Here is a 17,592-nt window from a genome sequence, read left to right on the forward strand (position 1 = left end):
ATAAAAATGCAAATAAAAAAGAAGTCAATGAAAATGAATAGAAGATGGAAAGTGGGAGGAAGTGTAGAAATAGACTAAACTTTGGAAGAATCTTTTTGCAAAACATAAAAAGTTATCCCACTAGAGACTTTGAGAGACCATGCCTACCCTTTTTCTTTTTCTTTTTTTTCTAATAAAGGAAATTATTATTTAAATTTTTAATAGTGTTTTTTTATTTAACAAGTGAAATTAAAAATAATTATCTTTTATTTATTTTTTAGTTTTTAAAATATTATTTTGAAATAAATAATAATTTGGCACATAATTAAATCCAAGTGGAAAAATGAAAAAGGCTGTATCACATTATTTCCACGAAGGACAGGAAAAGAAGAAAATCCAAAGTTGAAACAGTGTATTCAGCGTGGGGTTTCTCCAACAATCAATGACGCGCGATTGCTTTTACTTTGGAATAAACTAACATTTAATCTTTGAATTTGATATTTTTTAAATTTAGTCCTTAATTTTTTAATTTATTTTAATTTTAGAATTTGATAAATTTTTATTTTGATTCATGTAATGACATGATAATATAATATTGTATTATGTTATCACTTAAAAAAATATATTTTTCTTTCTATTTTAAGAGTTTTTACTTACTTTTGTAGCACGTTTTTTTAATTTTGCTTATAGAAATAACGTTAGTTTTACAAGTGACTTTATGAATGATTTTGTTATTGTATTCTCTAGTTTGGAGAATGCTCGAATCTTTTTTTGATTTTTACACGTCGCTTTGGACCATCTGTAATTGATTTTCTTATCCCATTAAATACTTGTAATCATTCTATATATGTTGTTCTTGAGTTATGACAAACTCAATTGTCAACATGTCGGGTCATGATGCTCTATTGATACTGAGACTAAAGTTTATATTGTGTTGTTGGAGCTTATCATTTACTATCTAATATGAGTGTTTGTTATTTTTTTCTCTAAATTATATGATTCCCTTCAATAATTAATGAATTTACTTTTAAAAATATATAATTTGTTTTTATAAAAAATTAGATAATATCATCACACAATTTTAGAATACAAAACCATCACGGATCAAAATTGTTAAATTCTAGTATTAATGTAGGCAAAAAGAAAAATCAGAGACTAGGTTGAGATATTATTTAATTTGCAGGCAGGTCATTTGTAGGAAGCAAAAAGAAAAGTCAAAATATAAACACTGAGTATTCCGCGTGAGTGTTCAATGACGCACTTTTCCTACTGCTTTTGCTTTTCCTGAGTCATCATCTTGCTGCCTTCACTTACTTTTCTACCATATTTCTCTTCTGCTTTACCCAAACTCTGTTGAATCTCACCTTCTTTCATGGCTTCTTCTCCTTTTGACACCGACACCGCCTTGAGATTGTTACTATTCTGCGCTGAAGCTATTGAAGATGGGGATCTGAAAAGCGCCGATGCGTTCCTTCAGAACATCTTGGTTCTTGCTGATGAAAGTCCCTACTTATATGAAAGCAGAATGGTGAGATATTTTGCGGACGCTCTGGTTCGCCGAGCCTACGGACTGCATCCTGCTTCTTCCTACAACACTTTCCCGGGGAATCCTGCACCATATTATCATTATAACGGCTACGGTATTAATGGCGTCATAAAAAAAGTTATCGATGATGCTTTGATGGGAAACAGGCGATTGCACCTCATTGATTTCTCCATCCCGTATTACTATTTTGACGGTTCAGTTCTTCGTACACTACCGTCCTTCTCCGGCGGTCCTCTACTCGTTCATGTAAGTTACATACTTCCACCATTTCTGAAAAAATATGTAGATTTCAAACTCCAAATGGGGATTTTGACTAGGGATGCCGAGGTAGTTAATGTAAAGTTGGAGGATGAGTTGAAAGTGGTCTATGGCAATAGTTTGGCAGAAGTGGATGAATGTGAAATAGATTTCAAAAGAAGAAGAGAAGATGAAATGGTGGTGGTTTACTATAAATTTAAACTTGATAAGTTGGTAAGAGATGCAAAAGCAATGGAGGGAGAGTTAGTAAGATTGAAGGAGATAAATCCGACGATTGTAATCATGCTAGACTTTTATTCTAATCATAGCCACTCCAATTTCTTGACATGTTTGGAGGATTCTTTTCAGTATTACTCCAATACTTCCACATTAATCTGGCGTCAGCCGAACATTTATTTAAATGAGTATGAGTGGGACTGTAACAGAGATGAAAGTGAAGGTAATAATGTAATTAGGCGGCACCAAACTTTGAGTGAATGGCAACGTCTCTTTTCAATGGCTGGTTTTACTCGAATTCCATTAAACCACAACAAAGATAATCTTAGCGATGAAGGTTCTTTCTTTGGCCGTAATTATTATTGGTTGGACAATACAAATTTGTTAGAAACAATGGGGGAGGAAGAAGAGTGTTTGATTTTAGGTTACAAGGGATGTCGAATGTTTTTCTTATCGGCATGGAAACCCAAAGTTGAAGATGGACACTTCAATTCCATTTCCACCAACCATCAGTTTCGACAAGGTATTTTTTTTCTTTTTGTTATTTTGCAATTAAATTAATGGTTAAACGGACTAAATTATCAATTTATTGATTCAATCAAATCTTAAATTATATACCAATTTTTTATATAAATTTTTATTTGATGCATTGAAAATCTATAAATTTCTATATTAATTGCCAACCATATGATACCTCTTATACTAAAATAAATTATTTTAAAATTACTAAAAATAAATAAGTTAAAATAAATTATTTTAATTTTCTATATTTTTTTTCACTCAATTGAGCGTTTAAATATTAAAATTTCAATCAATTGAAGGATTTTTTTATTAAAATTTACGGTCAATTAATAAATGGTAATGGTTACCTTTTTGTGTTATTTTCACCACATGGCATGGTAGGATTGTGACACATGGTGAAAATTAATTTTTTATTAAAAATAATAAAAATCATAATCATTATAAAAAATTATAAAAATTTCAAAAAAAGTTATTTTAAAAATTACAAAAAAAAATATTGAAAATATAGAAAAGTGCACAAAAATGATAAAATTATTATAAATAAAAATAAAATAATTAAAAACTTACAAAAATATTAAAATTAAAAATTATATAAATTGGAAAAAATTAAATATTGTAAAAAAATATGAAAAATATTTAAAAACATAGAAAATAATTAAATTTTAATAAGTTAACAAAAAATTATAAAATTTTATAAAAAGTATAAAAATTATAAAACAATTTAAAAATATTAGACAAAAAATATAAAAATATAAGAGAAACTAAGTTCGGAAAATAAGTTGAGAAGTCAAGTGACAACTAAGGTTTGTATATAAAATTGTAGATATTTATATATATATTTCAAATATTTGATATAATTTTTATTTTTTAAAATTTTCTATTATTTGTTGAAATTTTTTTGTAAATTTATACAATTTTTTTTTTGCATTTTTGTAATTTAAAATATATATTGAGGACATTATTGGTTTTAATGACATTATTAGTAATAAGTTGAATTAAAGAGAAAGTGACCAAATTAATAAAAGTCGATTCTTTTGTCCTTTCCTTCACTTATTGATATGTTTTTATGTTTTTTTGACTAATTATAACATTTTCATTGAATGGAATATCTTTGTAGGTTTCAATCCAAATCCTTTACCTCTTCAACCTCTTCAACCTTTTATAGAGGTATTACCTTTACATTTAACTCTCTTTTTTTTATTTCCATACAAAATATTTATTGTTCATTATTGATAAATTTTAGTCAAAGGTTAATGTGAATATGTCATAATTGCACTTATTTGGAAATAAGAAATAAATTTAATTTTTTTACCCTAAAATCTGTCAAGTCGAGCTATATTGTAGGAACAAAATTTTAAACTCTTCTACTTAAGTTTATTCAGATCAAGTTTGGACCAACTCAACTAGTATATTTTAGTGTACCAAAAATAATTAAAATGTTATAAATATATTAATATTTATAATTTTAATTAAATTTTAATAAAAACTATTGATTTTATTATTAAAATAATTTTAATTCAAGTTATCCAGTCCTTAATAAAATTCACGTTATACAAGACTAAGCAAATAGTCTATCTTTTGAATTATTTTTTTACAATAACTAAGTATAATTTTTATTTAAATTTAATTTTAAAAATTAAAATATTAATATACTCATATTTGAAATATTTTAATTTTTAAAATAGTAAAATGAACTATTTTAGGTACACTTGATTCAAATGAGCTTTCAAATTTTCTTTTTTGCTCAATCCAACTTCAACTTATGAATATCTCGAACAAATCAAATTTATTTGAATAGGTATAATCATGAAATTATATTTTTAATTTGTTTAAATTTATGAATAACTAACCAAAAAAAAGTCACCTTTCAATTTTGATTATCTTTATCAAATTAAAAGTGCAATGTCAAAATTCTTTTCATTTAGAGTGTTATTTCAAAATTTATTTGTGGTAATTACTTCTTATTTAATAAATTTGCAGGGCTTGACATTGAATCGATTAGCTGCTTTTTCTGAGATATATGACATATTAAAATATTTAGGTTGTAGATATAAATTTTTATTAGTTTTAACATGGGCTTTTAAAGTTAACAATATACGTGAAACTACGTGGGGTTCAAATGAGAAATTTCCTTTTTCTACCCAAAGTACTTATTGTTATATGAAAGATTACAAAACTTATCAATTTATGCATCATTGTGAAAAACGGAAGCTTGTGAGCATCAGTGTCAAGAAAGCATTTGAATCAAGGGACGGCTACCATTTTGAACCATCTGTTGCTAAGCTTGACAAACAAGACCACCCAAATTTGTTAAATGTAAAGGATTATAACATAGATGTTGTTGTTGCCATCTGTCTGCAAAATCGTCACACAAGTAATGAAGTTTATATAGTAGAATTTTGTTGGCCTGCAACTGAGAGTGAAATATCAAAATCTTTAGCTCTTCGTATCTTCGATGACTTGAAACATATGAAGGCAACGTTTGTAACTGTAAAAGTTCAAGGCACCGAAATTAAGTTCCAAGAAGAAGCCATTTCAAGCATTCCTACATCTTCAAACACAGCAATGCCTTTGAAAATAGCTGAAGAAGCAAGGGACATTCATGCAATAGAAATAAACGGGCATATTGAGCAGGTAATTACATTACCTTGTATATTCTTATATTATTTCAACGCTGAATTAATTATGGATTAGCATTTATGAGTCTAATATGATAATAACATTTGCTATAAAAAGGGGTGGTTCCTAATTTTGACTCTCCGATTTCTATACATTCTTGTTGCAGCTCCTTTTAATACACTAGAAGGGCCTTATAACCATGTAATTATTTATTCTTCCTTGTTAATAACATAGACTGGAAATCTAGTTTTTTTAAGCCTAATTAGTTCCATGGAAACCCATAAGGAAAAACTTACATCCAGAATGTAGCTTAATAAAATTAATTTCACGGTAAATCTAGTTACCTTTTTTACAATATTGGTGGAATATCTTTTCAACATTGTATTACTATGTTCTGCTTAAATATTGCATATAGATGTAGCATCAAATAGATTCTCCCTTTGGATAAAATATTGAAATCATATGAAGTAATATACATGATTTATTATTCTCATTTTTCATAGATTATTTTCAATGATAACTCAGATTGGGAAAACAAAACGAAACAAACAGAGAAAGTCGTGGTCTAAGGTTTGGGTGGACTTCGATAAGTTTGAAGAAGATGGAAAACAAGTGGCTAAATGTAAACACTGCCCCAAGGTGCTTACAGGGTCAAGCAAGAGTGGAACCACACACTTGAATAACCACTCGAAAGTATGTCCTGGTAAGAAAAAACAAAATCAAGAAAGCCAGTTGATACTTCCAGTTGATACCAATGAAAGAAGCTCAACATTTGATCAAGAAAGGAGTCACTTGGATCTTGTGAAAATGGTTATTAAGCATCAGTATCCATTAGATCTGGCTGGTCAAGAAGCCTTCAAGAATTTTGTGAAAGGGTTGCAGCCAATGTATGAGTTTCAATCAAGAGATAAATTGTTATCTGACATACATCGCATCTATAATGAAGAGAGAAAGAAACTTCAGTTGTATTTTGATCAGCTTGCTTGCAAATTAAATTTGATAGTAAGTTTGTGGAAGAACAATCATGGAAAGACTGCATATTGTTGTTTGATAGCACGTTTTATTGATGATGGTTGGGAACTAAAGATGAAGATTCTTGGCTTGAGGAAATTAGAGCATGTATATGACACAAAGGTCGTAGGTGGAATTATTCGGAGCTTTGTTTTGGATTGGAATATAAGTAAGAAAGTATGTTCCATAACTGTGGATAACTCTTTTCTGAATGATGGTATGGTTCATCAGATAAAGGAAATTTGTGTTAGTGAGCAGGGCTCCCTTTCTTCAGCTCATTGGTTCATCAGTTTCACACTTCTTGAGGATGGGTTTCGTGAGATGGATAGCATACTTTCAAAGTTATGGAAATCCATTGAATATGTCACTGAAACAACACATGGAAAACTGAACTTTCAAGAAGCTGTAAATCAAGTGAAGCTACAAGGTGGGAAATCATGGGACGAACTTTCTTTCAAGCTGGAATCAGACTCTGACATACTTGATAATGCCTTGAGATCAAGAGAAATATTTTGTAAGCTGGAGCAAATTGATGACAATTTTATGCTAAACCTATCAATGGAGGAATGGGAGAAGGCAGTAACTCTTCAAAGTTGTTTCAAATGTTTTGATGATATCAAAGGAACTCAATCCCTTACTGCAAATTTGTATTTCCCGAAGCTCTGCAACATGTATGAGGAATTTGGTCAACTAAAAAAGAACAATCATCCGTTTGTTATATTGATGAAGAGGAAATTTGGCAACTATTGGAGCTTATGTAATGTGGCTTTCACTATTGCAGCTGCTCTTGATCCAAGGTTAAAGTTTAGATCCTCATGTAATGAGACCTATGAACTTGAAAGTATGATGAAGCTGATAAGATTTCGTAAAGTTCTCATGGATGTTTACTTCGAGTATGCTAATGAAGCCAAAAATCTGAGTGCATCATCTTCGGTCTTGGATGATTCCAATTCTTTAACAGCAGAGACCACAAAAGATTGTATTGTGAGCTACTTCAGTAAATTTGCATCCCCAAGCAATGTTAAAAAGGTGGCTTCACAGAAGTCAGAGCTTGACTGTTACTTAGAAGAGACTTTGCTTCCCTCGGATGCAGACATACTTGGTTGGTGGCGTGTTAATTCTCAAAGGTTCCCTACACTTGCAAAGATGGCTCGTGATTTCCTCGCAATCCCAGTATCAGTTTCCGCACCATGTTCGAATATTAGTGCTATGACCACAAATCCAACCTACAGTAGCTTAGACCCTGAGAGCATGGAAGCTTTGGTATGCAGTCAAAATTGGTTGGAATCTACAAAAGAAAGTAAGTCTAACTTTGACTTTGTTTAGACCCTTTTATTTAGCTAGAGTTTATCATTCTATTTTCCTACACTTCAATAGAGGGTCTACTTTTTAGAGTTACATCAAGTTTTCACTTATATGAATTCATTTTCTATCACAGATGATGGAGAACATCATGAACCCATGCAAAATATGGTACTAATATTCATTCAATTCTTTTTCCAACAACATGGCTAAGAATTTCAAAAGATTAAATTACATTAATGCATTTTCATTTCACAGGATAAAAGGAAAAGAAAGATGGAAGAGAATGGCACTTCTACTGTAAAAGTTTTCAAAAACCGGAATCATGAAAAAGCTAGTAGTAATGGAGACATTGCTAGTGATTTCAACAAAAATGGTATTTGAACCATACTTGCCATTATTATCTGTTTTGCTACTTAAACTTGGTATCAATTGAACTGTTGAAATGCCAGATGGTAGTCTATCTTTTGACAATTGGATGGAGCCACAATGTTCTTCTTCAGAGTCTGTTGGTGAAAAAGCAGAGATCATGGAAGCTTCGGTTCGCAATCGAGATAGGTTGGAATCGTCAATAGGAAGTAAGTTCTTATGGAGAAACTAGTAGTTAAGACAAATCCAAAACTACTTAAACAATGATTTCCTTTAATATTTGGCAATGGCTCACTCCATTGTTAAGCAAAATTTCTTGATACAGAACCTAATCGTGGAAGAAACATTGCTGCCTCAATCGAAATTCCAAATGATGAACCATCATTCAACAGTAATCAATTGGATCAGTTTCAAAGCTCATCTTCTGAGTCTGATGAAGAGACAACATTGAGGGAGCAAGGGTCATGGTGTAGAGAGGTTCATACTTTATTTCAGTTTTTCTTTTTTATGCATATATTAGTATTCTTACATTATGAATTTTATTTTCTTGTTCTTATAGGATGTTCGGACATATTTAGTCTCAAGCTTTACAGACAAGGAGAAAAAACGATTAAATAGATGGGAAAGGAGTGAGTTGAGTGGGTGTGTTGCTAGTTTTAATTAGTTAATATCGGAATAAGAAGTGATCATTATAATCTAACTATATATATTAGAGTTTATGTTTCACGAAAAATCTAACTATAAATTAAAATTTACTTTTCACAGAAAATTGATTGGACGAGACAAGGAATTTAAATTAATGGGCGAGAAGTTAACACCTTTACTTATGGTGCCTCATTGTGATGAAACACTAATGAGGTACTATATCGATGATTCGGTAATTACTTATTACGTGATTGAGCCATAAATTAGTTTTTTAATTCGTATATTGGTATCATTTTTATAATTATAATTAGTGTTACATTTTACTCATCTTCAAAGTTAATAGTTCTACAATTTAATATTTTGATTGAAGATATACTAATGATATTAATTATTAATGTTATGTGCAGGTCGTTAATGCTTTTTTTAAATTGCTTAAGAAGAGATCCGACAAATATCCAAATGTATACATCAAACATTATTCGTTTGATCCTCAAATAGCTGTAAGAATTTTTATCTTGCCAAAAATTATTGGTATTTTAAAATAAAATAGTATATTGTATAAATTTATATAAAGAGAGTAACATTTAACCTGTATATTTTGCAATTACCAGACTTGCTTAATAAAAGGATCCAAATTAGAAGGTGAAGTATTAGCTTGGTTTAAAGCTGAGAAGTTAAGAGGGGTCCATAAAGTAAGCTCAAATTTTCATCATTGTAGCTTGTGATGTAATTTGGACTTAAATCATTATCTAACTGTAATTCTTTTTTTTATTTGTTTCTGTAGTTGTTTCTACCAATGTGTTTATCAGCACATTGGGTTCTTTTTTGTGTCGATACTAGAGAGAAGAAGATTTCATGGTTAGATCCGATACCATCTTCTCGGATAAAGTCTAATAATGTCGAAAAACAAATAATATTACAGTGGTTCACAAACTGTCTACTGCCAGAGTTTGGTTATAATGATGCAGATGAATGGCCATTTGTAGTGCGTACTGATATCCCAAAGCAAGAAAAGTAAGAATTCATTTTCCAAAACTTACAAGTTTTCTATATTTTTTTTACTTATTATCTTACAATTTTTTTTTCATTTCTTTTACTACAACTAAAGCTCGATTGATTGTGGAGTATTCGTGATGAAATATGGTGATTGCCTAACGCATGGTGATTTCTTTCCCTTTACACAAAAAGATATGATTTATTTCCGACGTTGTATCTTTCTTGATATATACCGTGGAAGGTTGCATGATAAAAGATAGACAAATTTGCCACTTGTTTTGGAGCTGAAATTCAATGGATGTGTTTTTTTTAATGTCTTTTTAATTTTGTTATATCTGACCCTTTTATGCACATATAGTATTTTCATCCTTAGATTTATTTAAATCTGGCATTTTTTTTCTGTACATAGTTTTTTGGTCCTTAGTTTTTTATGTACATAGTTTTTTTTATCACATTTTGCACTTTAATTTAGCTAAAGTTCAAACAATTGATTCCATTTTGGATGTTAAGTTTTTCTCTTTCTCTTTCCATTGTTGATGTTTTGGAGGCTAAATTTGTTATTAAACCAATAAAAATAGAAGTTAAAAGCTAAATTTATCATTATGCCATTTTAAAATTTGAAAAGCACCAAATTAAGATACAGGACTAAATCCATAACTTTCATAAACTACAGAGATCAATAGCAGAATTTAACTGTAAGAAAGCTTATCAGTAACACATATAAAGGTAAAAGTTTTAAGGTCGTATTAGTGGATTACATTTCTACTCTTAAAAAACTGGCATGGGTAACAGAATAACTAAACAGTAACTCGTGAACAAGCTTTTAACAGTAAAAATTGATGAAATTTTTAATAGAATGATTAATTCAAAAAATTAATTTATGGCTCAATCACGTAATAAGTAATTACCGAATCATAAACAACTAGATAAATGGCAAAAGAAATGTCAAAGGAATGAGTTAAATAAGTATGTTGCTAGCTTTGATGAGTTAATATTAGAATATGAAGTGATCATCATAATTTAACTATATAACAATGTTTATATTTCACAAAAAAATGATTGGACGAGATGTAGAGTTTACATTGATGGGTAATGAATTGGCACATTTATTCATGGTACCTCAAGATGATGAAACTCAAGAAAAGTACTATATTAATAATTCGGTAAGTAATTATCAAATGTATAGTGGTCGGGCATAAATTAATTCAGTAACTCTTATATTTGTAGCATTTTCATAATTATATTTTGTGTCATGCATTAGTTATCAAATTGTGTTCAATGTTATCATGTCTACAATTTAGCATGAAACTAATTGTAGATAAATCAATTATATTAATTTTTTATGTTATAATACAGGTTGTTAATGTTTTCTTCGAATTACTTAAGAAGAGATCCGACAAATTTCTAAATTCATACATCAATCACTATTCATTTAGATCTCATTTAGTTGTAAAAACCTTTATCTCGCCAAAATCTATTGATATTTAGAATTGAAATTGTTATTATTTTATAAACATTATATATAATAAAGTAACATATATTTTGCAACCATCAGATTCAATTGATAAGAGGATTCAAACCAGAACATGAAGTATTAGCTTGGTTTAAAGTTGAGAAGTTAAGGGGTGTACATAAAGTAAGCTCTCTGATTTTTATTTTTTTTTAATTTTCCTTTTAGCTTATAATTGAGATTTAAATTGTGTTTGTAAAATGCAAGTGATAAATTGCTTTCAATTACGATACAATAAGAAAACTCAAACCTGAAAATATTGAATGTTATTTAAATTTCTAACCATAACTAACAAAAACAAATGTAATGTTTTTTTTTTTTTTTTGTGATTGCATATGTTTTTACCATTGTGCTTATCATCACATTGGATTCTTTTATATGTTGATATCAAGGAAAAAATGTTTTCATGGTTGGATTCAGATCCGTCTTCTCAAATACTATCTTACCATTTCGAAAAACCTGTTAAAGTATTACAGTGTTTTAAAAGCTCTTTACTCCCAAAGCTTAGTTATAGTGATGCAAATGAATGGCCATTTGTGGTGCGTAATAATATCCTAAAGCAAAAAAAGTAAGTACTTTTCGTAATCTACAGCTTTATAACTTTTTATTTACTTGTTATCTTACAAATTTGTCTCTTTTTTTTTTTACTATAATGTGAAGCTCGGTTGATTGTGCGGTGTTTGTGATGAAATACGGTGATTGTGTTACGTATGGTGAATGCTTTCCTTTCAAACAAGAAGACATAGTCCATTTTCACTGTCGCATTTTTCTTGATATATATCGTGGAAGATTACATACAAAAAATAAAAATTGATGCATTGTTTAAGAACTCAAATTCAAAAGGACGTGAATTCGAATTTCTGAAATTTGATGGAAATTATTGTTTTTTAATGTATGCATGATACTTTCACTCACACATTTTGTCAATTTTAAAGTTAAATTATGATCATCTTCCACCATATTTGAGGACAATGTTTCATTAATTTTTTTATTTTTTATATTTTTAATATCATTTTTTTACCCAATATGATAAAAGATAGTATTTTTAAATTTAATTCTACTCCAATATATTTAATTTGATTAAGTATATTTGTTTAGTTCCTCTCAAATATCAATAATTCAATTTAAATCACTTTATTTTAGAGTCTAAAATAATTTCAATTTTTCTTACATATTTAAAAAAATCAAATCAACAATTTAATAAAATAATTTTATATCATATCAACCAAATTAAAAAAAATTATTTAGTTCTAATTTTAAAAAAACTCAATTAAGTTAGCCCTAAATATTTACAAAATTTATCAATTTAATTTTAATTCGAAAAGTTTAAAAGAAAGAAAAATATTTAAAAAGTTCAAAATATGTAAAACCTACACTAAAATAAAACCTACACTAAAATTGGATGACCATGTAAGTAATTTACCTTAAATTTTATTAAGGTAGCCAGATATTATGTGAACCAAATAGACACTTAGAAGTAAGGTAATCAAGCCTCATAATAGGGTTGGGTTGGGGGCGAGCCTATGTATTGTTTGAATACCATATATAGTTAATCAAATTTAACTCGATTTGAAATATAAACTTCAAAATTTATCTAAATTCACTTATATTTGTAAATAATTAGTCTAAACCATTTAATCCATCCATATTACTTTTCATATTACATTTATTTAATATTCAGCAATTATATATTTTTTAGTATTTTTTATTTTATTAAATTTTTAAATATAAAAAATTTAACATGTTCCACAAATATTCATTAAGCGTAATTTTAGTCATTCAAAGTTATTATTAATTATAGTATATGAAATTCATTATGTTTCATTTTCCATATTTTGTTGAGCCATTTTACACCATCTATATGAATAGCCTATATCTATCTACCATCTTAAACTAAAAAATTAACAAAAAAATTGAAGGGAGAAGCTTTATAACCTTGATGGATGATACATGGACATGGATAACACATAAAAATTAACAAAAACTTGATGGATGATACATGGATAACACATAAAAATATTGGTTTTATTATATATACAATTTTAATAAATAAAAATATATAAAATTTAAAGTGGATTTGAGTTAATCATTTACAAAAATAAATAAACTTTGATAAAATTTTAAGTTTATATTTCAGAACGAATTAAACTTGAATAAATATAAAATATGGACAGATTAAAGATACACTTTATTACGTGTCTCGACAATCTCTCCATTGAAGCTTTGCGAAAAAGGTTAACGAGGGGGGATGAATTAGTGAAAAGGTTATGCATTTTCTTCTCAAAATCTAACCATGTTGTGTGCTAGTTCCAAAATGCGTGGTAGAGCTAAAGCAATTATGGAGATATGATGAGATTACGACTGATAAAGCCAAATTGATATTCAGTGACCGTCTAGTGGAGTTGCAGATGGATCAAAAGAATTCCTTTATGGTTGAAGAATAAATAACTGAGAAGGATAGTGATGAAAGGATAATCTTAATAGAACTGAAGAAAATGTTTGGATTGTTCCGATAATAGGAAAATGTATACTTGAAACTCTAATTATGATTTAAATGTATACTTGAAATTTTAATTTTAATTTAATCATACGCATTTAAAAAAATAAACACATTAATTTATTTTTATATTGGATAAATATAATTATTCTTATATGCAATATATAAACATTAATTGATGTTATAACTATAATTTTATTAATAATTTACAAAAATCAAATCAAATCATAATTTTATATACAAAATTAAAATTTATATATAATTATATATTAAACTATATAATTTTAATTTTTAACCCTTAAATAAACGCATGTAAAAAGCAATGAGTGTATTAGGTGATAATTAAAATAGGAATAGAATAAGGAAAGTGGGAGGAGGTGTACAATTAAAATAAACAAAATATCAAATTAAAATTTTTGGAGAATCTTTTTGCAGAAAAAGTTATGCCACGAGGGACCACGCCTAGTCTTTTTTTTTTTCCTTTAAAACAGAAAAATATTATTTAATATTAAATTATGAAACACACTAATAATTATGTAATTTATTTATTATAAATTGATATAAAAATAAATATAGTTTAAGATATTATATATTTGATGTTTATAATCATATTTTTTTGGTTTTTGTAAAAAGATGAAAAAAAATGTCTTAAATTATAAATATTAATGACGCAAAACGAAAAAAGAGAAACTAGAAAGAGTGAGTATTCCGCGTGCTACTTTTGCTTTTCCTGAATTAGTTTCATATGAGATCTTGCCGCTTTCACTTACTTTTCTACCAAATTTCTCTTCAGCTTTATCCAAACTGTGTTGAATCTGAGCTTGTTTCATGGATTATGATCTTTTTGACACCGAAACCGCCTTGAGATTGTTACTATCCAGCGCTGAAGCTATTGAAGATAGGGATCTGAAGCGTGCCGATGAGTTGCTTCAGAAAATCTTGATTCTTGCTGATCAGAGAACGTACTGTTCTCGAGATCAAAGCAGAGTGGTGAAATACTTTGCGGACGCTCTGGTTCGCCGAGCCTACGGACTGCATCCCGCTTCTTCCTACTTCACTTTCCCGGTGGATCCTGCACCATATTATCATTATAACAGCTACCATATTAATGGAGTCATAAAAAAAGTTATCGATGATGCTTTAATGGAAAAGAATGCTTCGAATGGAAACAGGCGATTGCACCTCATTGATTTCTCCATCCCGTATTACAATAACTATTTTGAGGGTTCAGTTCTTCGTACACTACCGACCTTCTCCGGCGATCCTCTACCCGTCCGTGTAAGTTACATACTTCCACCATTTCTGAAAAAATATGTAGAGTTCTTCAGCCAAATGGAGTTTTTGACTAAGGATGCCATGGAACTTAATGTAAAGTTGGAGGATGAGTTGAAAGTGGTTTACGCCAATAGTTTGGCAGAAGTGGATGAATATAAATTAGATTTCAAAACAAGAAGAGAAGATGAAATGGTGGTGGTTTACTACAAATTCAAACTTCATAAGTTGGTAAGAGATGCAAAAGCAATGGAGAGAGAGTTAGTAAGATTGAAGGAGATAAATCCGACGATTGTAATCATGCTAGACTTTTATTCTAATCATAGCGACTCCAATTTCTTGACATGTTTCAAGGATTCATTTCAGTATTCCTCCAATACTTGCATATGCTGGGAGGAGTCGAAAAATGATTTTTATGGAAATGAGTATTGGTGGAACTGCAACAGAGATCCATGGGGAGATACGTACAATGATTTTGGTGGAAATGAGTATTGGTGGGAGTGCAACAGAGATGCATGCGAAGGTAATAATCTAATTAGGCGGCACCAAACATTGAGTGAATGGCAACGTCTCTTTTCAATGGGTGGTTTTAGTCGAATTCCATTGAACCACACGAAAGATGATCTTAGCGATGAGGAGAAATGTTTGTTACTTATAATGCGACATCTTCTTGTCAATCAAACTTCCCTAAAAATAATGGGGGAGGAAGAAGAGTGTTTGATTTTAGGTTACTAGGAATGTCGAATGTTTTTCTTATCGGCATGGAAACCCAAAGTTGAAGATGGACACTTCAATTCCATTTCCACCAACCATAAGTTTGAAGGTACTTTCCTTGACTTATTATTTATGTATTTAATTATTATTCTTGGATTAAAATTACTCTTATTTATTCTTACACTAACTAGTTATAACATTTTTATTGAATGGAATGTCTTTGTAGATTTCAATCCAAATCCTCTGTCTCTTCAACCTCTTCAACGTTTTCCAGAGGTATTAACTAAACATTTTGTACCTAAAATAGTATATAGATATATAAACTTTTGTACCTAAGTTTATTTTACTATACCAAAAATAATTAAAATATTAAATATATATTTATATTTATATTTTTAATGAAAATTATTGATTTTATTATTAAAATTTCAATTCACGCTATCCAAGACTAAGCAAATAGCCTATGCTTGTACCTGTTTAACTGCATTTGGGTAAGTCGGCTCGAATTATTTTTTATAATAAAATATAATTTTTATTTAAATTTTTAAATTTTTAAATAATAAAATGAACTATTTTAAGTAGTCTAGATTTCATAATTTTTTTAGCTTAATCCAGCTTGATTTATGAATATCAAGAATTAAATTTGATTGAATAAGTATAATTGTGACATTATGTTTTTAATTTGTTTAAATTTATGAACAACTAACAGGAAAAAATCACTTTAAGTTTTAATTATCTTTATCAAATTAAAAGTACAATGTCAAAATTATTTTCATTTAGAGTGTTATTTTAAATTTTCAAACTTTGTTTGTGATAATTGTTTCTTATTTAATAATTTTACAGGGTTTGATATTGAATCGATTAACTGCACTTGCCGAGATACATGACATATCAAAAGATTTATGTTGTAAATACAAGCTTTTATTGGCTTTAACATGGGCTTCTAAGGTTAACAATTTGAATGAAATTATCTCGGATCCAAACAAGAAACATGCTTTTTTTATCCAAAGTAGTTCTTGTTATGTGAAAGACCAGAATGCTTATCAACTTATGTATTTATGTGAAGTTGGTACTACATTCATTGTTGACAAAGCACTTGAATCAAGTGACGGTTACCATTTTGAACCATCTATTATTAAAGACTATCCAGGTGTAGAGAATTGTAACATAGATGCTGTTGCAATCTGTCTACAAAATCGTTACACAAGTAATGATGATTATGTAGTAGAATTTTTTTGGCCTGCAACTAAGATTGAAAAATCAAAATCTTTGGCTCTTGATATCCTCAATGACTTGAAACATTTGAAGCCAGAGTTTGTAGCAGTAAAGATTCAAGGCATTGAAATTGGATTCCAAAAGGAAGCCATTTCAAACATTCCCACATCATCAAACACAATAAGGCCTTTGAAAATAGCTGAAGAAGGAAGGGACGTTCATGCAATAGAAATAAAGGGGCATATTGAGCAGGTAATTACATTTCCTCGTATATTCTTATATTATTTCAACACTGAATTAATTATGGATTAGCATTTATGGGTCTAATATGATAATAACATTTGCTCTAAGAAGGGGTGGTTCCTAATTTTGACTCTCTAATTTCTATACATTCTTCATCAAAGGATGTTGCAGGTCCTTCTAACACACCAGAAGGACCTCATAACCGGGTAATTATTTATTCTTTCTTGTTAATATAATATTCTAGTGGATAACTGATTTATAATTTCTCTTCGGAAGATGTTATTTTAATTACTTTTTTACACTTCAATTATTCATCTTTCACATCTAAATCCATCTAATTGGTCTAAAACTTAAAATCAAGTGTTTTTCAATCTAATTAGTTTCAAAAATCAAATGAGTTATATAAAGTAGTAAACATGATTTATTATTCTCAATCTTCTTAGATTGTTTCCAATGGTGACCCTGAGATTGGCAAAGCAAATAAGGAAAAAGTTCCAAGAACCAAACGGAAAAACTTGAGGCCTAAGACTGGCAAAGGAAATAAGGAGAAACTTCCAAAAACCACACAGACAAGGTTTGTTGGCACATAATTAAATTAACCTTGCACAAATAAATTATGAAAAGTTAGAAGAGTGAAGAGACTTGAATATGAAAAGTGAAAAAACTTGAATATGAATA

At 29.0% G+C, this 17,592-nt stretch overlaps 2 protein-coding genes across 13 annotated transcripts; both read left to right on the plus strand.

Moving 5' to 3' along the window:
• Positions 1–1,142: 1,142 nt before the first annotated feature.
• Positions 1,143–9,835, plus strand: LOC107927468 (uncharacterized). 10 transcript variants are annotated; one of them, XM_016858526.2, is made up of 14 exons: positions 1,151–2,522; positions 3,639–3,688; positions 4,502–5,155; positions 5,666–7,451; positions 7,590–7,624; positions 7,712–7,829; positions 7,906–8,031; positions 8,130–8,299; positions 8,382–8,464; positions 8,588–8,699; positions 8,875–8,967; positions 9,079–9,159; positions 9,252–9,481; positions 9,576–9,835. In XM_016858526.2, the coding sequence occupies exons 1-14, from the start codon at positions 1,352–1,354 to the stop codon at positions 9,721–9,723; spliced, it is 4,857 nt and encodes a 1,618-aa protein (XP_016714015.2). In that variant the 5' UTR covers positions 1,151–1,351; the 3' UTR covers positions 9,724–9,835. The 10 variants fall into 10 exon arrangements, 3 of the variants coding, with proteins under 3 accessions (XP_016714015.2, XP_016714017.2, XP_016714016.2); XM_016858528.2 differs by having other exon boundaries at positions 1,153–2,522; positions 4,733–5,155; XM_016858527.2 differs by having other exon boundaries at positions 1,155–2,522; positions 8,148–8,299.
• A 4,321-nt stretch (positions 9,836–14,156) lies between these two features.
• On the plus strand, positions 14,157–17,592 carry LOC107927471 (protein NLP8-like). 3 transcript variants are annotated; one of them, XR_005910019.1, is made up of 4 exons: positions 14,157–15,565; positions 15,683–15,732; positions 16,300–16,923; positions 17,358–17,591. XR_005910019.1 is itself a non-coding variant. In XM_041088012.1 (4 exons), the coding sequence occupies exons 1-4, from the start codon at positions 15,487–15,489 to the stop codon at positions 17,502–17,504; spliced, it is 900 nt and encodes a 299-aa protein (XP_040943946.1). In that variant the 5' UTR covers positions 14,157–15,486; the 3' UTR covers positions 17,505–17,592. The 3 variants fall into 3 exon arrangements, 1 of the variants encoding a protein (XP_040943946.1); XM_041088012.1 differs by having other exon boundaries at positions 17,358–17,592; XR_005910020.1 differs by having other exon boundaries at positions 14,178–15,565; positions 16,769–16,923; positions 17,358–17,590.

Source organism: Gossypium hirsutum, chromosome A02 (assembly GCF_007990345.1).
Source record: "Gossypium hirsutum isolate 1008001.06 chromosome A02, Gossypium_hirsutum_v2.1, whole genome shotgun sequence".
Taxonomy (NCBI): Eukaryota; Viridiplantae; Streptophyta; class Magnoliopsida; order Malvales; family Malvaceae; genus Gossypium; species Gossypium hirsutum.